Below are 26,523 nucleotides of genomic sequence, written 5' to 3' on the forward strand. Positions count from 1 at the left end.
AGTACAGAGCCGCAACAAATTCTCAAGTTACTAGCCGGCAGCACATAGGGAAAATACTAAGAAACGTTGTTGGCAACATACAAGGCAATCAGCCGGTCACTCTGTAACTACGCCGTACCAATATGTTCGCTTGGATGTAGTGAAACGCAGACGGGAAAATTACAGACATGTCAGAACACCGTACTACAACGAGATACCTCTTGATGTCTCCCAGCGAACACCTGATCGGGAGACTCCCAGTTAAAGAGCATAATGAACTCTTCTTGAAGCATTTTCTGCGTAGGTGTTTTCGTAGAAATCATACCTGCAGTCACCTGCCTGTAGCGGAACCACCGCCCAGGAACATTAAGGGGTACTTCCTTAACTACGTTGTCGACATAGAAAAATACATGGATCAAACTTCGGACGCAGCAAACTTCAGACATGTAGTGACCGCCATTCACAGTGGAGTCATTAACAACTTCACCGACTCCCTCTCAGTGAAAGCGTACTTCGAGTCAAACCACCATCCTATTTGCCACCACCTATTTGCATGCCCTGCAATTCGTACACATCTGATACCCCTCTCCCCATTGTCCGACCCCGTCGAAACAAAGCGTTTCAAGCCAGCCAACTTATCTAATGTAAGTATTATTATCCTCTTCGAATGATTAGATGATATACATATGTTAGTGAGTTAGTGTTTTGTGGCATGTGTATATACATACATATGTAAGAGAATAGTTAGTGTGTCAGGTTTTAAGGAAATACTATATGTATTCACTGGTATCGACTGAATCCCATGGACGAATCGGATTATTCACTTAACATTTATAAATTTAACTATGATTTCAGCTTAAGTTGCGTTCTTTTGGCACAATTGTCATGAAATATTGTTTATCCAACATATCATCTCAATTAAGCAAGCTACCGTTTTAAAGTCGACCTCAACTTGCCAGCGCATCGGTATATAATATTTTTACGCACGCCTTTTGCATATCTCTTATGTGTGGCCTACATTTGAATTCTTTAGGGGCCTGTTTACCGGTGTTGTGTGCGTACTTAAGGTACGATCGTTTTTCAATGTCTGATTTGTTTCCTTTAACTGTCATTCGCCTTTGCAAACACTTGCAGTGTAAAGTTTCAATTCACCAACCCAATCACTCTAATGAACCCATTTAGATAATATTTCTTTCCTTCTGTCTCATAAGCGGCGGCACAAAAGGTAAACAATTCATTACACTAAAAAAACATTGAAAGTAATGCTTTGAGGTTACAACGCACTCGATATTTCTCCTATATGTGTACACGAAATACACAAAATAGGCTATGAAAATACTAAATACGAGAGTGGATGGATAAGTCAGTGACTTTTTGAAACACTTTGTACCCTTTTAGGAATGCCTTAAAGTGCTCGTATTTGATTTTTATTTTTGAGACATAATATAAAGCTATAAAATAAAAACCTTTTATACATGTACTTTTTCGGAGAACTCCTAAGTGATTTTCAGCAATAACTTGGAATTTTTCCGCGAAAACTTGTGTAGAACCTCTAGTACTGATTTATATTATATACATTTTTTACTTTCAAAATATAGCAAACAATTTTATTTGTTTCAATTAAAAATTTCGATAAGGTGGCAGCTCTAAAAAATTTAGTTATGCGACGTAAAACGCTTTGCTTTCGTATTAAATTATCGCATACTTTTTTCAAAAAGGTGGCCACTCTTTGTTTATACAAGACCCTTCAATTACTTTTTCGGAAGAGTCTAAGTGAGCTTCAGCAATAACTTGGAATTTTTCCTCGAAAAATTGTGTTAAACCAGTACTAGACATATTTTACTTTTCATGTGTAGGAAAAAAATATTATTTCTTTGAATAGAAAATTTCAAAAAGGTGGCAACCCTAAAAAATTAATTTATGCGATACAAATCTAATTGCTTTTATAACGAACTAAATGAGCGCATAAAATTTTATAAAAGGTGGCAACTCTTTTTTAAAAAATATTTGTGACTTTTTTTAATTTGACAACCATAACGAAACAATTTATTTATTTTATCAATACAAAAATATTATTTTATTTTAAATTGTTTTTAAAGTTGGCAACATTGGTGAAAAAAATTTTAACTTCTTAACTTTTTGTTGATTGCTTCCAGCGAAGACTGAAGAAAAACTAACTGACTCTCTCAGTTATCCTTGTACTTATCAACATACATACATATGTATGCATGTACGTATGTATGTACATGCATATGTATGTATGTACATATGTGGGTAGTATGTCTGTATTTATACTTACTTATATATATGTATTTATATTTACGAAGAGGGCAAGTCTCTACGTATAAAAAGCCACGGCAGTAGAGCAACGAAAATGCTAACATTATTGTGGTAACATTATATACATATATAGGTACATATATGCACAAAAACAGAGACACACACACATAAACACACAGCTATGTTTATGTTAAGGTTGGCATTCAGGCCGGTGTGTTGTTTCCAATGTTGTTATTGTCATTAATTTTCCTGACATATTTGTTACTTTGGCGCACCTTGAAATACGAGCTTACACACACACATACAAATACACAAATACATATTGACACAAACACAAACAATAAGGAGCGCAAACAAATTTATATTTATTGTTGACTATACATATGTATATGTGAGTGTGTGTGCTTGTACTTTGCTAACAAACTAACTTCGTTCATTAGGACCGGACGCACTGTGCCACGAGACGCACAGCGCCGCCAACTGACGCCATCACGTATTTATAAATGTGTGTGTATGCATTTGTATATACTTGTACATGGAAAGTGTGTGTGTATGCAATAGTGTTTGTCGCACAACAGCTAGACCTGGCTAAAGGGAGCGCATGCACAGGTGTAGACAATTTAGAATTTCGCATTGCCGGCAAAGACGGCGACAACAATAACAATAATAGCAATGCTTTTTATAGCAACAACATGCTAGCCAGGCGTCAGTGCTCAAAGGCTTCCGACATAGTTTAAAGCCGATTACCAAATATAAGGTCAAATTATAGGCGTTGAAGAAGGCCGACGCAACGCAGCTAGTTCCAGCGCTGCAGCCTTAAAGCACCAGTTGCGGTGTGTCCACCCCTGCCTTCGCCTGCGCCTGCGATTTAGCTCAGTGCTGAGACCTTGAACGCGCAAGTTGACGTGGTGACGAAATGTCTGGCAATAAAACGGTAAATATGCGAACCCACGAAACTTGTACTCCGAGTTTAACTCATTTTCGCTAACGGTGGATCGCATGACTTGGCGTAATTTGCCCGCATACATTTCCGATAGCATAAAATTTAATGTTTTCTGAACGGCTTTTCGTTACTTTTAGTTAGGAATGTTGGATTTACTTAATGGTAGGGACTTTTTAACTGAGAAGCCAGTAGAAAAAAGTCATGTAGATGGATATCAGCTATTCTGATACAGCTGGAATGCAGTCTTACTGTTTAAATCTCAATCAGACAGTGTAAGGTTAGAGCTCTTTCAACCATTAGAATGTGGACGTTGCTAAAAGCGAAGAGGGCAGTGCCCGATTTTAGCTCCTACAATCATTGAACGGTGGACATTGCTAGATCACTTACGGTATACCCTAGAGCAGAGGAGCCTTGTCACTGCACAACTGGTCGTAGTTTAAAATGCTTACTGAGTTGATCTGAAGTCCAGCAGTCCAGTAGTCAACTGCAAGAAGCCAACAGAGCTATTTACCTGTTCCCATTCCGCGGTTATTGAAATTAAATTAACTGTCCTAATAAGCTCATCAGCCTTACAGTTTTCTATAATATCGCTGTGGCCAGGTACCCAATTCAATTTAATCAAAAAATAACTTGATGCTAAAGATAAGGCATCTCATCACTAGTCGTGTGAGTTCAAGGCGCTCAAGCTCCCAATAAGCCAATAATAAGCCATAAGTTTTAGCAGACAATTTGAAATGAAAATCAAACATATATAAGGTTTTCAGTTTGTAAATAGAGATGGTTGAAAATCTCACTTGCAAAAGCTTTCTTAAAGTTGATATGAAAGAAGGTAATGACTTGTTAGAACCCCTACTGCTAGGAAAGCCTTACAGAGAGCGGAAAACCTTAGGAGACTTTAAGTCAACATGATCTTGCGACAGCGCAAGGTTCGTTCCTTTACTAGCCTTAAAAGCACGGTTAGTGAGCTCAAGACTTGGGCAGAGAAAACTCTGCCTGAGTTTGCTCAAAGCGTGCGGGGATTCTTGAGTGTTCAGATACATATTTGAAGGGTATAAGACTACATAACCATTTTTTTTAGCTGGACAATGGATAACCCATCTTTGTCAGATATTAATCGTGAGGTCATAGTCCATCACAATTTCTGTAATAGTGAAAAATACCTCTTGGCACTAGCCAGTGCTCAAATCTAAAGATGCCTCGGGATACGTGTTTAAAGAAAACACCGTTAATCATTTACCAGTGCGCCACAATCCAACCGTTAACACGAATTTCCTCTAATTACCAACATCTAACATATTTGCGCTCACATATGTGGAAACCAGTTGTACATAAAGTGAATTATACAAGGCTCCTGATTAGCCCTAAAATGAACTCATCCACTCCCATCGAAATTAATTCGGCATTATTCTTCTCTACAAACCGCGAACGCCATGCCTTTCAGAGCAGAGGCTTTGTGTTTGTTGAATTTCGCGCGTGCTTCGGCGGTGTTGGTTGCCTTTCAATTAGAAGTGTCTGCTTTGTGGCCGACAACCGCCTGGTAACAAACGATAGTAGGCAACAAAGCGATCGCGCACTCACACGCACACATACCATCATGGCCTCACATACTTGCGAGTGTGACGAGTACGTTAGCACCAGCTTGTGGGAGGGTGGGGGTACGCACAACCGTTTGAATACTAAACAGCTTTTAACGAGTGTCGGGGTAGGATACGTATGTGTGTGTGTGTAAAAAGCGAGCATTTTTAGGCCAGCAAGGCATGGGTGTCACTAATGAATACAAACAAAGAATACTTTCGGAAGTGTACCAGCGAGCACGTTCAACACGTGCCCGATATGCCAGCACTACTACAATATATGTACATATATAAAGTGGGAAGTAGGGTTTTTTGGACTCCTTTTGGTACCTCATCGTGAGGAGAGTTAATTGTACTTGTTGCTGGTGTTGTTGCCTGTGTTGGAGCTTGATGATTTTAAGTTTAAGAAGAACTAATATTTTTACTAGCATATCGATCTAGATATTCCTAGCACCCCGTTAAGTTTTGCTGCACCAAGACTCTAATACCCTTCACATCTTTGTTTTTTCGGCATAAAAGGGTATTGATTTTGATCATTCAGTTTTTACGCCAGCTATATGCCATAGAGGTCTGATTTGAACAAAATGTTTGGAGATGTCTTTTACAGAAATCCAAGCCATATTGGATTAAGATATTTTATCAAATAACAAATAAGGAAGAGCTAAGTTCAGCACACACCGCATACACCGTTATAAAAAAACGTCATTACGTTATTTGCTTCTTGATTTGTTTAAGGAAAGAGAAAGAATCAAGTGGAATTTAAAATTGTGGTATATCGGAAGTAGACCTGGTTGAGGACAGATTTCACACTGTAAAATGGGAATGTCAATAGAATTTCATACTTTGAATTTGGTTAAAATCGGTCGGGCGGGTCTCGAGATATGTTATTTTCTCCAAAGGTGAGCGCACATCGTTAAATTTTGACCCGACATATACAGGTAATACATACGGACAGACGGTAATAGGTAAATCGACGGAGCTTGGCGCGCTGATCATTTATATATGTACATTAGGGTGGGTAAACAAAACTATTTTTTCCCTCTTAGTGCTCTGAAAAGAAAGACACCTCTTAGAAAGCATCTCCAAGCATGAACTTTTTGATTATCCGTCTGTATATACGCAAACTAGTACAAGTATTTCATTTTTTGAGATATAAATCGAAAATTTGTACACGCTTTCTTCTCTTGAAGAATTTGATAATTTCTCGGACCCGCCGATATCAGACCACTATAGCAAATTGCAGCCGTACAAACTGGCGGATCGAAATACAAGTAAAGTCCTTTTACGTATGGAAAACTTTCTTGATAAACAGCATATCTTTCCAAAATTTAGCACGGATCGGATTAATGTTCAAAGTAATACTACGATATGGACTTTATCAATGTGCTGGGACTAAGTGAGTCTTTGTGATTTAGGAGAGGGTACAATAGACCTAAGATCGCGGTGCATTCCTCTTTTATCAATCTAATCTTATACCACAATACTTAACAAATTGTTCAGATCGCATCACATTTTTTACATTATAAATGAACTTCTCACTGTTGACTTTCAATTTGTCAGAGTGAGTCAAATGCTCTTTTACAAGTCTTAAGAATCTCGCATTTTTTGAGTTTCGTTCTTTAGCCCTAACTTTCGATTTGAACTCTCTCAAAATTATTATTCGGGGTAATAAATTTAACCTACTAACTTTTGGGAATTTTACTGAAAGCGTCTTTATATCAACAGTAGTAGTAGTAAAAGCAGTTTTTCCCATTCCAAATATATTTTTAGGAAAAATTCTTGCTGGCTTTAAATTTGTGAGTTTGTGAGTTATACGAGCTTTGCCCCTTGACTTCAATAAAACTGCAAAGAAAGTAGTTTTCTTGTTACGACGGGTCAATCGAGTTGTTATTATTATCATGATGACTGCAGATTAACACATCTGTAGAATCATCTGTGGGGGAAATTTGTGAAAATGGCACTATAACTTGTCAGTAAATTTATTAAATTTTAAAATCCGTAATTTATCTCATAGCGAAAGCGTGTGATAACACTAACTTAGAAACTTAGCTTTGCTGTTCATTAATTTCGGAGCCACTAATGGTTTTTTCTACATTGACACGCGCAGCCTTGCTCGGTCCAATAGCTAAATATTCACATGTTGTGAAACTATAATGCGTTTGAATACTGTTAGTTTTAATTAAATTCGTTGCGCTTTGCCTTTACATATTTATTTTAGTGAAAAATTTTAATTTTTTCTCAATGATACCGTTTGTCAATTTTGTGGCCATTAGATTGCCCATTCATTTGCGAATTCGACTTTAATTCAGATTTGCTCCATTCACAAAATGCCAGTTGAATTAAATTTTTTGCCAATTAAATATATAAAAACACACAATTTTTGCTAGGCTATTATATGCCTACTAACATACATTAACACATATTAAGTTCGTAAATATGATAAAAAAATATTCCAACATTTTGCGGTTTGTTTGTTTAGTCGATTTGGCTTTTTATTCAGAAATCGATCCAATATTGTCAGTCAACATTTAAATTATTGTTGTTGTAATTAAATGCTAATTTTTCACGGATTTCGTTGCGCTGTGATTAGCACCGGTAAATCGCCTAATTTACATACATTTTGGGTTTCGCAAATATGTGTACATATATAACGTTCTGAAGTTATTGTAAAAAAATTATAAAAAACGGATTACATAGAAATTTTGACATTTTTCTTTGCGCTATAAAATTCTGTAATCATCATCAAGTTCGCTTTGGTATGATTAGTGGTTTGAACGTTCAACTTCAACAATCAAATATGTGCCATTTTTTTATGATTACGATGCCCTCTAGCGGGATTATATAATGCCTATAATCCTATACCACACAGTTTTTTCATTACTGATTATCAACTGATTAATTACTTGCAAATCACTTCTATTATAGTCATTGGCAACCCTAAGCCAATTTTCTTTAATATTTGCATTATTGACATTATATTGTTCAGGTTGTTATAACCCCTTAATACAATATTTATTCTTTATTTTACTAAAAACAGGGTGCAATGCGGTGGGAAATATGTTTACCCCTGAATAGAGTATATCAAGCCTTTCGTATAACCTGCACAGGTTTCAATGTTTGTAACATACATACGAGAATACATAGTACATACATTAGGCTGGGTAAAACAACTATTTTTTCCACTTGCTACTCAGGAAAATGATCTCTTAGACCTTCCCGTAACGGGTTTCAGACGTTTTCTTCTGGAAAAGCTTAGTGTTCGTTGTTCAGAGGATATACATATATATTCGCTCAAGTCCATACAAGAAAGCCCGGTCCTTATCCTCGACCGAATCAAACCCTAGTTTCTTCAGTGAATTTCCTTTTCATTTCTTAAATTTCTGTAATTAATTATAATACATTCAGCGGTGCGTATCTTCGACAAAAAAAAGCCAAATATGGAGAATTGGAAGAACTTTATGTTGTTTTTCGTGGAGAACCATATTTTTCCCGGACTCTAATCGGCTCTATTTCCACAAAATATGCGGGGATTTTCAAACTTACCTACTGGGGACACATTTTATAACTAATAATTTAACCAAAATGTCAAGTAAATCATACTAAGAATTTCTGCTTGGAATCTAGCTATAATTGAAGTAATCCGATTTCAACTCAGCTTATAATCTATCCTCGAACGAAAGGTAACCTCATTTTCTAATTGGACTACCTCCGTGTCATAAGGGCTTAAGATAACTTTAGCATATCTACCATTTAATCAATAAATAACACCTAGGGTCGCTTTCTCAATATCTATTTAGCAGCCATGAGCCAGTTCTGTTCTGGTTAACTTAGCCAAGACTCCTACTTTCAGTAAAGAACACTTCTTTTAACCAAAACTTAACTGTCAGATGGCTGCTAACCAGACAAACGGCTTTAGAGAGGCGAATACAAATAAAAAGAGATTAAGAAGTATATGTTTTATATTCAAATTAGTACATGTGTTAGCAGATAACCCAAAAAAAAAGTGTAAAACACGGAGCAGAGCATATTCGATCGTCTTGTCAAATCCACACATCGAACATCCATAACTACGTGTGTGTAGCTACCTAAACGTATGTTTCAGCTCGCGTGATCGAGAGCCAGCAAAAATGAATTCGTATTGCACAGCTGCGAGACGCGACTGAACTTATTTAAATTGATCTGTGTAGCTGGGCGTTTTGCTGTTAATAAAAATAACAACAGCTATCCATTAATTATTAATCACTTAACTAATTTGCAAAGTTTTTAGCGAATCTGTTACGAATTTTAATGAGTCCATACTAAGTGCGGCGGCTGCCCCTTATCAAGACAGCAATATCACAAGTTATTTGCACTGAGTGAGTATGCAAAAATGCGCGTCCCGATTGCGAGACATGAACTTGAGTATTGTACGAATTTATTGCTTCAACTGCTTTGCGAAAGCTCTTGTTGTAGGTGGACTAAATAAGTGAACTTCATTTTTGATATAAAATAACCGCGGAGATCTACAACTGACATCACAAACAGTTCATCTCTCTCAAGTCGAGCATCACACTTGCACTCGTGGAAACAGAAAATGCGTGCCTTCATTGTGAGTAGAATTGTTGGACTTATTCAAAGCTCAATATAAACAAAAAAAATCCTATTCTCAATTTCCAGGTATTAGCTTTGTTCGCCGTAGCGCGTGCTGATGTTGGTGGCTACAACTACCCATCTGCAGGCGGTTCCTTTGGCGGTTTGGGCGGCTCCCACGGCAGCGATGGCGCTGCACAATTGAGTGCACCCATTGGCGGTCATGGCGCTGGACCCGTGAGCAGTGGCGGTATTGGTGATTTCGGTAGCCCACTCAGTCATGCCGGTCACGCGGCACCAGCTCCGGCTGCACCTGAATTCCAGAAGGAATTTTTCACCTACACCGCACCAGAAGCTGACTTCGATGATGATAAGTCTCTGGGTGATTTGTCTGGCTCGTTGAAGAAGAACTTGCGTGTCGTCTTCATTAAGGGACCCGAAAACAATGGACTCTCAGATGCTGCCCTCCAACTGGCTAAACACGCCGGTGAAGAGAGAACCGCCATCTATGTGTTGCAGAAACAAAACGACATCTCGGGCTTGGCTCAGCAATTGCAGAACCTCAACAGACAGAACACCAACAAACCCGAAGTGCACTTCGTTAAATACCGCACACCCGAAGATGCGGCTCACGCTCAACATGCCATCCAACAGCAATACGACGATTTGGGTGGAAAGTCCGTGTCGCATGACGGTGGCTTGGCCCCAGTGCATAACTATGCTTCCCCAGCTGCACCTGCTGCTCCCGTCGCTCCCTCCAACTCATACATTCCCCCCGCAGCACCCGTAGCCAATGCTGCTCCAGTCGCTCCAGTTGCGCCATCGAACTCGTACATTCCACCTGCAGCACCAGCCAACACCTACATTCCTCCCGCCAGCCAGCCACAGGCACCAAGCAACGCCTACTTGCCAATCCTGAAGTTCTAAGGTGATTGTTGACGTAAGCGACTTTATGAGTTATGGTCGTACAAAGTATCAGACAAATCTCCCGCTTACCCTCATTGTATAATAATGTTCATGAATGTGTTACACAACTAGTTTTATTTTGTACATAATTAGTTAATAAAAAAACTTAAATCAATTTTAACAAACTTTGTCTCATTTAAATATTTTATCTGCGTCTAATTTGTATTCCGTTCGTAACCCTGACCTTCGTCAAGTGATGCTAAGGAACACGTGTAAAATGTTGTTGTTATCTAAGCGCAGCTTCATTTGCATACAGAAAATTTAAACACACAACCTTAAACACACAACAAATAAAACAAACAACACAACCAAAGTAAGGTGAGCATCTTCAAAAATCTGAATATTCATTGCTTTCTAAGTGATTCGCGCGCTGAAATGAGGTAAAGTGGATCAAAAAAGTCGGTTGACAAATTAATGAAGTTTAGAAGGCAGCTGCTACTTGGTTGTTAACAACTAGACGGGTAGCAATATTTGATTTTAGTTAGGCAAGGGTTATATTGTGGGCAAAAAATAGTAAGACTTTTTAGTTTAAATTTCGAACGAAAATCCAGAGTAATACGATTGGTTCCAAATTACTTCATTTTTTCGAAAAACAGCGTCACGTTAACTTCTGTAAGCAATGCCTTCTGACTACCACGAGGTCAAGAAACACATTATTACTACCGATGAGTCTTGAATCTATGCTGACGATCCGGAAACAGACGATAGATCGGCCGAATATCGTGACGAAGTTGAGCCGAAGCCGAAAAAACTATGTCAAAGCAGGTCAAAAATCAAGGCTATGTTGGCAGTTTTGAAATTTTGCGGTCAAGTGTGGCTTATTTATACGGAGCAATTGGTAACAAATTACATGTTATAGTGTCTGTCAAGTTATGTTATACAGTCTCTCAACTAAGAGATATGAACTATGCCATATAAAGTCCACCAGTATACGCAAATTTTATTCTTAAGACATAACGATGGTTAGATCCCATTACTTGTACTAATTTAGCCAAAATGCGAAGTGATAGGGGTACCTTCTTATATTCTCTTTATTCAAAAGCTAAACTATTTGATCAAATTTAGCACGGACTGGTTCATATAAACTGTGAGCGGAAAGCAAATCGATTGCAAATTTTTTCCTAGATTGATGTCATCTTTATGCTTCTGTGAAGTTCGATTTCCATATGTCAGTTAATTTGAGAGCCGTTGGCTTACGGTAACGATTTTGGTTGACAGTTTGTGTTTTATATCATGGTTTTGGGTTGCCTTGTTTATCACGAAAATAAGTATTTGAGCCGCAAAAAGCTTTCAGTGATGGCCGTGAAGCCATTGAGAGAGACTCATTTGAGCTTCTTATTGAAAAATTACAGAAATAGTGCTTGAAAAGCATGAGATTTGCATCAGTAAGATAGCAGAGATACGCAATATCGATTATGGATCATGTAAGCTTTTTGGTTAATGTTTTGGGTATGAAACTTGTCAATGCTGAACCCGTACCAAGAGTTCTGATATTTTTCTGCAAAAACGAGGTCGCTTAGATATACCAAATGGGATGCTTGTTAACGAAACTCAATTCCTCAAACGCAATATTACTGATGACGATACGTGGCTTATGCGAATCACATCGAAAATATCCAACAATCTAAAAATTGGCGCTCAAAACTGAGACGAAACCGGAAAAAATGAACAATGAGCACCTACCAGAGGTTTTTAACAAGTGCATAGGAATTGGATAAATCACGGACATGCTTGTATTGACCCTAGAAGCCCATTTTGAAAGCGATAATAAGACATGCATTGAAATTTGAGAAATTAAAGCTTTCTTGTCAATCCAGGTCAAATTTGATCAGCTGATATAAAATGCACCGTATATTCATTGATTTCAATGATACTCTTAAATTTATGTCAAAATTGTTATAATATGCCGAAGAAGTCAATTAATCGATCTGGAATGTAGATTCAGCTCATAAGTTATTTTGGTTTAAGTGAGGTCATAAAAGGTAATGAAGCATTGACATGAATCAATGAAATTAAGGCGTTTAAACACACAGCGAATAAAATGTTGTTATTTAACATAAGCATAGCTACACTAGACTCTAGTTTTAAGGGAGATTTTACAGATAAATTTGAGATAGAAAACGTTTGAAATTGGTGAGACCCTTTGAAGTCAAATAATATACGAATGGAAAAATAAACTAATAAAATAAAGCGAAATCACCCTTCCTTAATTTCCTCCCTATAAAGCTTTACACATATAAATAATTATATATGCAAGTAGTTATATAACGGGTGTTCTTTGAGACGTTAGTTCCAGTGCGGCAGTACTTATTTCAGAGTTAGTCTCGTTGAAAGCTGTTACTTGATTTATACTCAGTTTGGTTTGCCATTTATAATGAGCAGACTTACTGTAAAAGAACGGTTGCAAATCTTGCAAAATTTATTACCAAAATAGTGACTCAGTAGGGGCGACTCATCGCGCGCTGTGTCCAATATTCGATCAACAAAACATAATAAACCTACACGGTTGGTAATTCAAGCAATCATGGATCAGTGTCACACTATGTTAACTCCAGAGAATATAAGCGAATAAAAAACTGAAGACGGACGATCAATAAGCACGTCGCACGTCCGGTGTATGGGCCCCAAATGTGATGGCCAACGATCCCGATTTTCACAATAATATTTTGTTCAGCAATGAAGCTCATTTTTGGTGGAATGGGTTTATTAATTAAAAAAATTGTTCCTCATTTAGAGTGATGATAATTCACAAGTCATTATTGAGATGCCGTTATATTCGAAAAAAATCAATGTTTTCTGTGCTCTATGGACATAATTTCTATATTTATCCATATTTATTTATAAATGAAACCGCCCATAGTATTACACTTAATGGCAAAAACAGTAAAGCCATAATTAATTACTTTTCGTGTTTGAATTTGATAATCTTGATGACGTCGCTACATATCATACAGCCAACGAAACAATCCACAATTTATTGAAGGCAACTTTTGGTAAGCACAATATCTAACCTTACACCTGTGTCGTGCCTTCAAGATCATGCAATTTTGCGCCGCTGGACTATTTTTAATGAGGTTTTGTGAAGTCGCTGGTCTATGACGATAAGTCCGAGACCAGGGACGTCTTGAAAGAGAAAATTCAGCGCTTTGTCGAAAAATGGACCTCTTGGCTGTAATTTATTAAAGCCAACCGCGGTGGTAGGTTCCGCGTTATTTTTAAAATATAATGGCAACTCTTGTATTTATAATAAAGCTAAACTCTTGACCATAACATTAAATTTATGCGTTTATTTCTTCTTAAAAACCATATTACTAAAACAGCACCCTTTATTGACAATATTAAAATATACACACTCACTATTCCATATATGGAATTAAAAAGTTATGCTGCCTGTCAAGCTTTCGCTCACAGGATTAACCTGTCTGAATACTGTCATTTGTATATATTTTTTGCCTCGCAGCTAATGCGGGCTGCCTGCCGCAAGAAAAACATTACTATGCACAAAAACAAGCTGCCAACTAATCCACTTATGGCTTCGGCAAAACATCGACAGAGAGCCAAACAACAACAACAACAAAAACCAGCAACAACAAAGTGTGTGTGGCGATAAAAGGTGGGTGTGTGAAAGCTATTAATTTGTAAAAGTGTCAATTAATAGCGGCAGTTTGAGGCAGCAAGTTGAGGTGTGTGAACCAAACAAGCCTGCGCTTCGTGAATTTACGACCGAAAATAAATTAGTAAACTAGCAGATGTATGTATGTATTTAAATGCGTGAAGCGCGTACATTATATATGATTAGAGGATATAAATTGCATGTAAAAACGCTTTGCCACAAGCCAAGTGAAATAAGCGGCAATAATCTTAAGTAAGTGCGCGCATGTGAGTGTGTGCGTTTAATAGATAAGCTTCATATACATAAACCTGAAGTCTAACCCAATTTATTTGCAAACTCAAATGCACAACTTTTTATGCTCAGCGCGCTTTAAAGCAAAGCGACGAAGGCGGCGGCGCGTACATGCCACGTGTGGCGAGGCGTGTTAAAAACGGGAAGCTGCGTGCAACGAAAGTCAATACATAATGTTGAGTGTTACTGCGCTGCAACAGTTGTTGTTGTCGTTGTTTTTTTTTTGCATTTTTCCCCCACTTGTTTCAGCGTTTTGTCTTTATTTTGAAGCGGTCAAAAAGTACTTTACACGTTGTTGCACAATTTATGATTGTGCAGCGTGCAGACGCTTCCTGTTGCATTTTTATCGCTGCCACGTTTTAATGCGGTGGCGCTGTGTGCGCGTCTGCCTTTCTTGCTCGATGGCTTTTTGCAGTTGATTTTCGGTTTGCTATTTTAGTCCTTGGTAGGTGGTGGGCGGAGCTGCAGAGCAAAGTAATACTCATAAAGGGCGGACACACGTGTCTACATTCCACTGATAACCCAATAAACCAAACATTAATGAAGAAAAGAATATTAATATTAATTTAAATATCAGTTAGATGTAACAAGCGCGAGAGATTTAGTTCGCGAGAGACTCTGGAGGGACTTGTTTAAGTGACGCTGTGCTTGGAACTTGTGGAGCATTTCAATGGACCCGAAATTATCAAGGGATATTGTTATCAAGTATGAGATGAAACGTTTAATATGACCATGGGGCCGCACCCAATTCAGATAAACTCACATTTCAAAAACTTTAACTCCCATAATGCAATGCCACTGAGTGATAGTCTGATTTATGTTAACTTTAAGGAAACTTGAAAGACTATTATTTGTTAGTAAATCTTCTTCTTCTTTAATGGCGTAGATACCGCTTACGCGCCAATTCGTGATACCAAGTGCAGTCAAGTTCTTCTCCACTTCGTCTCTCCAACGGAGTGGAGGTCTTCCTCTTTCTCTGCTTCCCCAGACGGCATAATACTTTCAGAGCTGGAGTATTTTTATCCATAAGGACGACATGAACTAGCCAGCGCAGCTGATGTCTCTAATTCGCTGAACTATGTCAAGAGATCATCGTTCCAGCGAAAACGCTATTCGCCTTTGCCAATCCGCAAAGAACCATTAATCTACCGCAGAACCTTTCTCTCGAAAAATCGTAACTCGTCTCATCAGACATTGTCATCGTCCACGCCTCTGCACCATTAAGCAGGACGAGAATAATGAGTGACTTATAGAGTTTGGATTTTGTTCGTCGAGAGGAGTTTACTTCTCAATTGCCTACTCAGTCCGAAGTAGCTCCTGTTGGCAAGAGTTATACTGCGTTGGATTTCGAGGCTGACATTGTTGTTGTTGCCAATGCTGGTTTCAAGATAGACGATATTATCTACGACTTCGAAGTTATGACTACCAACAGCCCTGCTTCACAGACAACCCATTTGCTTTGCTCCTCTATCTTGTTAGTAAGTAGTTACCTAAAAAATTCCAAGAAAAAACTACTCTTGAAATTTCATAATCTCGATAACCTACTCCAGTTGATTAGCGAGAACAAACTTTCACTTAGTTCATATGATATATGGAAAATTTTTAAATAAACCATGCTGTCCTTGCACAAATATTAGATTTCGGTCCAAACAGAAACGGTCTGACTGATAATATGTCAGCAATGATTAACCCCCATAACTGCAAAACCGCGTCAAAGAATCTTTTCTACTTTTGTCTCGAAGTGCGACTCATACAGTTTTCTATTGCTTACTAGGTTCAGTACCAAACCAACAAAAAACCCACACACACGCACATTTGAAAAAAAAGCCAACACTTCCTGCTAGAAAGACTTGTTCAACAATTGCGCACACAGTTGGTTTTCTCTTCTAAGTAAACCTTTTTATCGACGGCAAGTCTGTGAGCATGTTTTGCAGGTGTTAAAACAAAAGCAACCGCAGGTCCCGACCTCACGACCCCACGACCCAACAGCTCACCTGTTCATTCAATCAAGCCGCCTAACTGCCCGAGCCTTAGCACCTAACCAAGGAAACGCATTACGCCCAACGGCACACAGGTTATGTGTTAAAGGCAGCAATTGTATTCAGTGCCCTTGTCGGCGGGCTTCACACTTCGCTGGTCAGCGATTCACGTGCTTGGCGGTAACAGCGGCGCGCAACAGGAAGCTCAAAAGTGCTCGAATGCATGCTTGACCAAGAGAGCAACGAATTGTAAGTAATTGCTCTTGAGGATTTTTTGTTGCTGCTGTTAGAACTATTGTTGTAGTTGTTTAACTAGGTATAAGAAAATGGATTTCATTGTTTTTACAACAAGATAAAGTGAAATATTTTTCGCAACTTTTACGTACCTCTCAAGTTATGGTACGTGCAAAAAGTGAATTTTAAGTATTTTCGTTAAATGACTGAGAAGATACTTGGTGCTTTTAAAGCGATACTTATTGTCATGGAACCATTATTTTACTAAGTTGTCTGAACCGAACCGAATTATTTATATTATATGCTTAGTCCTATTGGCAGTCTCAAAAATTTTGGCGAATCGAAAGAGTCTTTTGCTAGTATTTTCTCGAATCTTGAATGAACGCTAAGAAATACTGTGATATATGGCCGGAAATTTAAGAATATCTATTCGTCATATTAAATCGATAAATATTTGTGTGATAATCAGTTCTATTTACAATATGAAGACCTTGCTCGGTTACTGATTTAAACACTGATACAGTCTCGCTCAGGCACTTCAAAAACAGAGTGGACTAAGATCCATAAGGCCACAAACTTAGCGATACGATGAAACCTCTGATGACATTAACTCGATGGCTCGTCTTTCTTGGTCATTTAATATCACATCTATGAAATACCAGCCTTAAAACTGCGATGCTGGGTTGATAAAGGTTAGCTCCTAGGTTAGGTTAAACTGGTTGGCCAATAAGCCAAGCATAGACCAGTTTTGGTCCTTTGCGTTACCAGATGAGTTTAGTTCTTAGGTCCTAGAGAAGTCTTCATGGACGCAACTGTGCGCTGTTAAGCTGGTTTGGCAGTAGTACTACAACCACATCGTCTCCCAGCGACGTTCGGACTGATATCTCAGTCCGCTTCGTTCTTTTTTGTCCTCCATGATGAGTTTTAAACTCGGGGGTCTCTACCCCTAGCGGTTTATACCTACCTCCAGGTACATCTTTAGCAATGGCCGTTGCATTATCCAATATAAGGGGATGATTAGGAAAATACGCCAGCCTTCGCTAGGAGTCGACTACCTGCAATGTAATGACTCTGCCTAGCTCATGACTCGATATAATGACATTGTAAGCAGCGACACCCATTGCTCAGTCGACACCTGCGCGGAAGATAGAGCTAAGAGGTTTTTTGCTAAAAGGAAGACCTCTAAATTTTTCATTGAAGATAGAAAATTCTTATAAGAATGGATAACACATTTGCCCTAGATGCCCAAGCGCATTTAATTTATCACAAGTATACTACTTTTCCTCGTCTTAAATTAGAGCTCGGAACGCGGAAAATGAAGACCCAAATATATTAAAAGTATAAGAATGTTAGTAAAAAGGCTCATATAATCTAGTATTTACTAACGTGAGACTCTGTAAAGCTCCGTTAGATAGCGCTAAAGTCATTGTTTCAAATTCGAAAGGAGATGCGATGAGGGTTAAGAAAGTTCTACAGAGAGGGAGAGTAAGTAAAGTTCTTAGTTTTAAATGAGGACAAATTGTCCTATTTTAGTGTTTTAGAAAAGTGAATCCAAAAAATATCGGTTGGTGAACATACATAAGTAAACCAAGGTAAGTTTGTGATTTGGTGAGGACTATAATTCGAAAGCACCTTTAAACAGCCATTTTAGCAACTTTTTCTCTGGTATTAGCACTCTCGCATACCTTTCTCGGTTGAGACAACCTATAGCGCCAACTCCAGCTAATTGGTTAATTAAGGGGTATGAACAAAAATCTAACGAAAAAGATTCAAAGCAGTAAGGCACTGAAATCCTTAAATCAATATAATTTCTACTATTAGTCTCGTTTTGTAAAAAATGTCCACTACAAGGAAATTTGTTGCTAACAAATTATACTTCGGAAATCGCGTGCCACTTGTTACCGTAATAATTTTACAACAAAAGAACATCCTTTCCTCGATAAGCATTAGCTACACGAACACATACGAATATACATCTAAGCCAAGGTATGTGTTATAAACCGAAATCCCTACCCAATATGTAGTATATATTTAGACCCCTAGGCAAGGGTCACTTTAATTTAGTGCCCGGTTAATCGTCTGGCTTTTAATTGCTCCATTTTATTACACTTTTCTGCTTCGCTTGTAGCTGAGTTGAAGCGTTTCATTGGCGTTACTTCATCAGATTGGCAAACCGACATTACCATATCGAGACCGAAATGCGAATGCGAATGCGAATATTTCTACCATACCGACAGGCACACGAACCCGCACATTATATGGACGCATATAATGCATGTGCCGGTTCGCAAGAATTTACAGCTTTTTGAGGCACAAACGTCCGCAATGTCACGCACCATTTGCGTGCCAAAATGTGTGCAAATTACTGTGTATTTGTATGGTACATAAACAAATCTACCAGCCTATGTGGGTCACTAATAGTGGTCAGTGATTTCTCAATATTAGTCATTTGCTGTTGGGCCCTTTGCGAAGGCTAATGTACTGCCGACCGCCGGACTTAAAATTTTATATTGCTCATTTGCTTTGCAACATATGATGTTGTACCGTTATAAAAGCAAATGCCATTGAAATACATAAGGTGTCTACTTAATGGAGAACAAAATCCAAGGTCAGTTAAGACAGCGTTGCAAATCGCTTGTGAGTGGAGTGGGTATCACCCACCCATGCTCGTACGTACTTCTGTATAAAAGAAACTGTAAAGAAATATTTTATAAGCCATTAAAATTCGAATATCTTTTAGCAGTAGCTTTTTTAAAGGTCGTTCCACATAGTTCAATATTTTATACCCGCTTAATGTGCAGTTTTTACGATGTAGCACAAGAGTTTATGACAACGTGACACCAATGACTTTTCTTTTTCTCTTTCCAATTACGATTTCAAAATACAGTATATTGGAAATCAAGAGCCTGTAAAGCTAGGACCCCAAAAAAATCAAAAATGTAATTTTTTGAAGAAAGTTTTTGGCTATTTTACACTGTGTGTGGTCTAGCGTTGTCCTGATGGAAGACGAAGCCCTTTCTGTTGATCAGTTCTGGCCCTTTTTTCGATTTCTTGCTTCAATCTTATCAGTTGTTGGCAGGAAAATGTAGAATCAATCGTTCGATCAGGCTGGAGCAGCTTATAGTAGATGACTCCTTTCCAATACCACCAAACACTCTGCTTAACCTATCGAGGGGTCAATCCAGGCTTTGCGACCATTTGTTAGGCTTCACCACGCTTACACCATTATCTTTTTCGCACATTATTGTTGTATGTGATCCACTTTTCGTCTCCTGTTACCATTCGCTTCAGAAATGGTTCGATTTCATTTCGTTTCAGCAAAGAATCGCAGATGTCACTTAGATCCATTGAATTTTTCATAAACAATTCAAATAGTACCCAAACATATGTAGAGCTTCTTTTTGCAACCAGCCTTTTTTAAATAGTTCAAAACCGTTTGATGCTGAATTTTAAGTTATCGATATCATGGTTATGATATATGGTTAATTCTCTATCATTTCTTCGACTTTGTCAGCGATAGGTGCAGGCTACATAAACAGATCCATCTTTCACATCGAAATTTCCAGAACGGAAGCAAGCGAACTATTATTGTGCTACTAGAACTGAATACAGCATCGTCTCTGTAAACTTCACAAATTTCATTGGTGGCTTGCGTTACATTCTTTTCTTTTTTATATAAAAATTTTGAAATGGAGCTGGTTTCTTAATTACTTCCACTCATTTTTGAAAAGCTGTAACTTTTTTTCAACTTCGCCGAATTTAATTTCGTTTGGTTAAATGAAGCCTAAATCTCACCTTTCCAACACTATTTTATGGTATAACCTAATGTGATTGGTAGCACTGGCGATATACGACTGCTCTATTGACAATATACGAAATTACTTTTCTACTAATTTATTTTAATATTCTTCTGGGTGTGTTGTAAGGCATGACTAAATTTTCTCAAGATTATCTCTAAAACTGAAGACTCTGTTTCGCATAATTAGTTTTTCGAATGCTTTCAGAAAGCTCCAAAATTAAATCAGAGTAAGTGTAGAGAGAGATAGAGAGAGAGAGTCAGAGAGATCATACAAGGCTAGTAAATTATTGAATATGTATTTGGCAAAATCAGCAGAAAGAAAGTATCATAGAAGCAATCTGATCGATTAGTAAAAGAAGGAAATTGATGCTTTAGGGGTCAGAAGTATGTAGATATGTAGTGATTCTGCTAAGAAGGCTTATAAGCCTCGTTTCTTGAGAAACCAGTTGTAGCTTGGAATTTCTATAGCTGAATCATCGATCCCTGGCAGGGACTACGTAGGCTGAACTAACATCATAATGAGTCAAACCTAGAAGATCCTATATCTGTATCTCTTGTATCAAATGCGCATTTGCTATAAGCTTTATTCTTCGTAAAATGTTGACTAAAACCAAAAAAGAAAATAAGTTATATTTTCAAATTCGTTCTTTCCACTTAAACAAATAAGTACGTTAATTATTTACCCCGAACAAAAAAGCAAGCTTTTGCATTAACAATTCGCCAAATACTTAAATGGCCAATTGTACTTAAATGAGTGCACTTTTTCAAATATAGTACAAATACAATTCGCAAGGTCAAATAACAGATGGGAGCGTCTTCTACAACATTCACCTCGTGGTGCAACCAATAACCATGAACCGCATTATATCGGCTGCGGTATGAATAGTAAATAACGGAGGTAGACAATGTGTGCGAATATATGTTTATGTACTATATATGTTCAAAGGTTAATATATATAGGCACATACAGGTATGCAATGCCATAGATAACTACCATATACACAAGCAGAAGTTCAACCACACCGCCACACAAATGTCTACACCATGCCACACCGTGAGCAAAGGCGAAATTATGGTGGCGGAGGCATGCTATACACCACTTCTCTACATTCCAGCCCGAATTTGAAGTTAGCTGAAGCGAATACTTGTAGATATTGGAAAAGTTTTCCGTTGATTTTTAATATCGCAGGTGGGTGTAAATAATTTATGGCATTAATTTACGTCTCACATCCAATCGTGCGAAGAACCAGCAGCCAAAAACCGAAAACTAAAACACACGACCCCTGCAGCACCTACAACAACGAACTATGCACGTGTATATATATGTATGTATATTTGCATGCATAAGCATATCCAGTATAGACGCCAAGCTCGGGTCACACATCCATGGCAACTTCCCTGCGATGAGCAAACACATGCCGCAAAGTTGGGGAAGAGCAATCAGCGGAGAGTGTCTGTGCATGCCGGTGGCTCGGTGAATACATTTATTGGTGAGCTACCGTGTTTCGGTGCGTGATTTTCACGCAAATTTTAATCAGATTAATTAATTTTAAAAATATTGTAAATATTTCGGACAGACTCATTTATATTTTCATAGTTCTTTGACGCTTTAGTTTTTGGAACATACTTGAATTTCCTTAGTAAGAATTGCCGGAAGGTACCGATTTTGAGTGTGTTTAATTTTATCTGGTATTTAACTGTTGTATATACAAATATGAATAATTGGGTTGCCGAAAAAGTATTTTCGTATTTTGGCAATAGATGTTGTTGCAGTCGTATATATTCGGTGCTACCAATCACATTGTGTCATACCATAAATTTAGATAGTGTTGGAAGGGTGAGATTTTAAGCTTCATTCTACCCAAAAAAAACTAATGCTATACTAAATTTTTGTATAAAAAAAGGAAAAAATGCCACGCAAGCCGCCAATAAAATTTGTGAAGTTTACAGAGACGATGCTGCATTAGTTCGTGTAGCACAACAATGGCTCGCTTGCTTTCGTACTGGAAATTTCGAAATTTCGATTTACACTGCCTCTAATGATGCCTCTAGCGGAAAAATGGCAAAACGTGGTCGACCAAAATAGTACATATTTGTTTATTTATATATTATTATAAATATAAAAAAATTAGTTGAAATTTGATTCGAAATACGAAAAGACTTTTTCGACCATCTATATTGTAGTTCCTTTAAAGTATTTTTAGGATTAAGATAGAGAACCGTTCCAAGTATACTTCATCGGAACGATATTAATCAATTATTTATTAATTTACTAACACATAACCTCTATGCTAAAACAAGTCTGGTATAATTTCAGGATTTTTCGGATATTATATTATTACATATTTTGCAACACAGTTGCCAACAGCTGTACTGTTACATTACTTGAAAAAGTTCCCGAATGTTTTTCGGAAATATTTCTTAGATAGATAGACGAGTAATGACCGCTACCTTGAGTCTTTTGTGCTCTCTGCTCTGCTCTCTGCTAAATCACAAAGACTCACCTGGCACCAGCACACAGATAAAGTCCATTATACTGCTGAGTGCTAGCAAAGCGATGTGATCTCTATATGGAAGCATGGATGGAAGGGCCTTTCTTACTCGCTTTATGTTTGACACATAATTTTCTCGGTATAATTTTCTTACAGATGGCAAGTCCTTTCCAAAAACGCTTAAAGAAACTTAATATGTTGAAAAGTTGGCAACTCTATAACATAACTTAATTGAATTAACAACTTTTTGGAATACTGTGTCTTTGAGTTTTATTTTCTTTTGACAGGTGGCAACTCTAACTTCACCAAAGTAAAGATTTTCAAAACAATTTCCTTTAGGTATACATATTATATAATTTTATCACCTGCTTGTGCATTACCTCGAACCTACAACCGATTGAACCGGTTGAGATTCCATAATGCAGCAAAACACTTCATTTCTTAAATATTCCCTAATGTCCCAGTGTGCTGCTATTTCTTGTTGCCGACGTCGGAAACGTATGCGTACACAATCACTCATATACACACACATCAACACATACATATGAGCGCATTTGTTCCAGGTGAAAACTTTTGAAATTTACCTCGATATTGCGGCGCCCAAGCGAAGTTGTTGTTCAAAAGTGATGCACAAACATACACACATTGCTGAAAGCACGTGTATGTATAGGTATATATGAATATATATACAGGTGCAGCCAGTCAAAGGGTAACGCAACTAGCCCGACATATGCATGTAGACGGTATATACTTGAAAGAGGGTTAGGGAAATTAGTAATTTTCTGCATGAACAGCTCCAAACGACGCCCCTTTTCAAAAGCATATAAAGGGAATTTTGACTTTGCGCTTAAGAAGTTAAGTTTTTAATTTCCGCGTTCATAAATCAAAATCCCGAACATAAATTGACTGCAAACGATTCACTGCTGACGAAAACAGCAATTAGTTGAAGATTGTGCATAAAATTGCGAAAAAGGATATGCCCTTAAACGCACACTGCTGCAGCAGATGAATTGAAAATTTCCACAGAAATGCTTTTTTGCACGGAAATGCCTTCTTGTACGCCATTTTAAGATAGAAAAAAAAATATTTACAGCATGAATATTCTTAAATTATACACTTTTAGAATATAATTTGCATTATGAACACATTTCAATTACCTTTGTGCCGTATTAACGTGCTTTTTTATCTTTGCCTTGCACTTACCTATGCTTCTTCGATTCCCTCGGTTTATTGTCGTAGTTCCGCTGATGTATCTCATGGTTATCATAAACTTCGTGCATGTTGGCCAAGGAGCTGAAGGGATTATTGTAAATGTTCGCAGAATGATGATGACCATCATGATGGTATGAGCTGTGCGAAGTGAAATCGTCTTTAGCGAAGCAGAGGAGCGAAAGAAAAATAAATATTATAATTAATCAAAGGGAAACTAGCAGGTTAGCATAATTAAATACGTGCATATGCGCAGTTAATCTAATTAATAAAGTTTCTTATATCTCTTTACGGAGCGACTCTTAGAGCTAAACCGCTGGCTAGTTTTATAACAACCAAGTAGGAAATTGCATACATTTTTTTTTAATGAAGTTAACACTGAACAGAGTATGTTAAGTTCACTAGGAAGTTTGTAACACACAGATGGGAACGTCAGAGGATCTATAAGTAAGGAGCTGAGTCGATTTAGTGATGATCATCTATTTGTCCGTCTGAATACACGCGAATCAGTCCGTCATCTCACTTTCGCATTCATCTACATATTTGACCCCAAAGAAGTTGAGCATTTATCAGAATCGCCGATATCGAATCACTGACCCATACAGTTGCTATACAAACTCAACGATCCAAATCACATTCTTAAATGGAAATCATCTTTATTTGGCAAGATGTCTGCACGAGACTTGAAGAAGTTTATTTATCAAGGCAAAGCTATAAACTTCGAAGAATCATTCAAATCAGAGAACTATAGCAAATAGCTACCCTATAAAGTAACCGATAAAAATATATACCTTGTACGTATTATTTTTATTCGTGCAGGGCATTTGTGCTGCGGTATAACCGAAGTTAACGTTATCTCTTGTTATTTCCTAATTAAAAAAGCACACTTTAGTCGCTTAATTTCTCACTGGGTACTCAAATTCACTGCCTACATAGCTCCATTAAAATATTACGTGCGCATAAAAAATTTGAAGGCTCATGGCAAATACGGGTTATTACTGCATTATTATTACCTTCACTTTTACTAAGAATTTTATTATATTTTCTGGCATCCCGTAAGCCTCTCTTACCGTTTACGACAAGGACATATAATTTCAGAAAAATAATTCTCCTTTGAGTATAAATCTGCCAACAAACTCAACCACCTGCACGTACATACACATTTATTATTTACATTTGTTGCACATCTTTCTAAGCGTCTGCTGTACTTCCAGCGCCCACGCTCAGCCATGTCGTGCTCAAAAGGCAGTTGAATGTCATACGGAGTAATGGAAGAGCTGGAATCAAAGCAGGTACCAGCAGATGCTCAATTGTGCTATTTCATTGGCCATGAAAGCTTGTATGGAGACACCCATACTTCTATATCCAAACATATTATTAGTCATACAAGTGTTTGTCGGTTTATTTGTATGTAGTCATAAAAAATTTGCACATTTCAGCATATTAGACGGAATGACCACTGAAAATGCCAAAAAATGCGACTCAACAAATCAGATTGCTTATTTGAGTCGACAAAGAAAGCAACTCTAGGCCAGCGCAGTGGAAAGATTGATCCAGTTGAAGCCATAATATTGATGTAAAAAGTTATAAATATCTATAACTAAACGGTTAGCCAATCGGTTATTGACGTCGGTTATCACTTGTGTTTTAATTAAGTGTTTTCTAAAGAAATTAAATCGATTTTTGGCTGATTGTATGGCATTCGTTTTGTCTTTCGATTAAATTTTTAGAGATTTCCGTACTTGTTTTCTCAAAACATTTCAACAAAAAGTTTTTAAATGGTTTGATTTCATTCACTTTTTCATTTCTTTATTTGAAAAAGTATAAAAAATATATTTATCGATAGTGTAATAGTTTTCATTTTGATTTTCAATTACATTTAAATCGTCTTTAGCAAACTTCTTCGTTAAAATTCATTTCATTGAAGACAAATACCGAATCAAATGTCTACATTTTTAACTTCCAATATTTAATTTTCAATTTTTTCTAACTCACCAGGTCGTCCGCCGCTCCTGCGTAAGCTCTTGTCATATCGATCGATCAAATATGGTACATGATATTCCTGTTGCTGATGCTGATTGTAGTATTGTTGTTGATAGTATTTTTGCTGCAACAATTGTTGTTGTATTTGCTGTTGTTGCTGCGTTCGTCGATGACCTTTATTAGTCATTGAGTAGGCGTGATGCGTGCGCACATATTTATCGTCCACCTAGAAGTGAGTGTGGGAATAATATATCTGTATCATACACGTATGTAGCCGACATACATAGCCTTAAAGTGATGAAAATAAGAAATTCAAAAAAATAATAAATTGGTGGTCGAAAAAATATTTTCGTATTTTGGTCAACCACTTTTTGCCATTTTTCGAAAAACTTTTACGGTTTCTTGGCGAAAAACTGCAACAAGTAATTTTCACAGGCTTCTCTTGAAGCCAATTTTACTCCATTAAGGGAGTTCTGCATTGACATTGATACAGATGGTAGTCCGATGGTGCAAGTTCAGGACTATATTGGATATGCATGAAAACTTCCCAGCCAAGCTCTCCTAGTTTTCGCCGAGTCATCAAAGATGTGTGTAGTCTAGCGTTATCCTGAT

At 37.5% G+C, this 26,523-nt stretch overlaps 2 protein-coding genes across 2 annotated transcripts in view; one reads left to right on the plus strand and one right to left on the minus strand.

Moving 5' to 3' along the window:
- LOC120777254 overlaps nt 1–26,523 on the minus strand; it is a 145,063-nt gene that overhangs the window by 24,339 nt on the left and 94,201 nt on the right. The window contains exons 6-7 of the mRNA XM_040108454.1: nt 25,924–26,137; nt 23,923–24,088 (exon numbers count right to left, since the gene is read on the minus strand). Coding sequence (XP_039964388.1) covers nt 23,923–24,088; nt 25,924–26,137 — 380 coding nt within the window. The remainder of the gene's footprint in view (nt 1–23,922; nt 24,089–25,923; nt 26,138–26,523) is intronic.
- On the plus strand, nt 9,350–10,272 carry LOC120777263. Its single transcript, XM_040108466.1, has 2 exons — nt 9,350–9,364; nt 9,433–10,272. Exons 1-2 carry the CDS (start codon nt 9,350–9,352, stop codon nt 10,270–10,272), a joined length of 855 nt encoding a protein of 284 aa, XP_039964400.1.

The sequence above is a fragment of the Bactrocera tryoni genome, chromosome 1 (assembly GCF_016617805.1).
Source record: "Bactrocera tryoni isolate S06 chromosome 1, CSIRO_BtryS06_freeze2, whole genome shotgun sequence".
NCBI classification, from domain to species: domain Eukaryota; kingdom Metazoa; phylum Arthropoda; class Insecta; order Diptera; family Tephritidae; genus Bactrocera; species Bactrocera tryoni.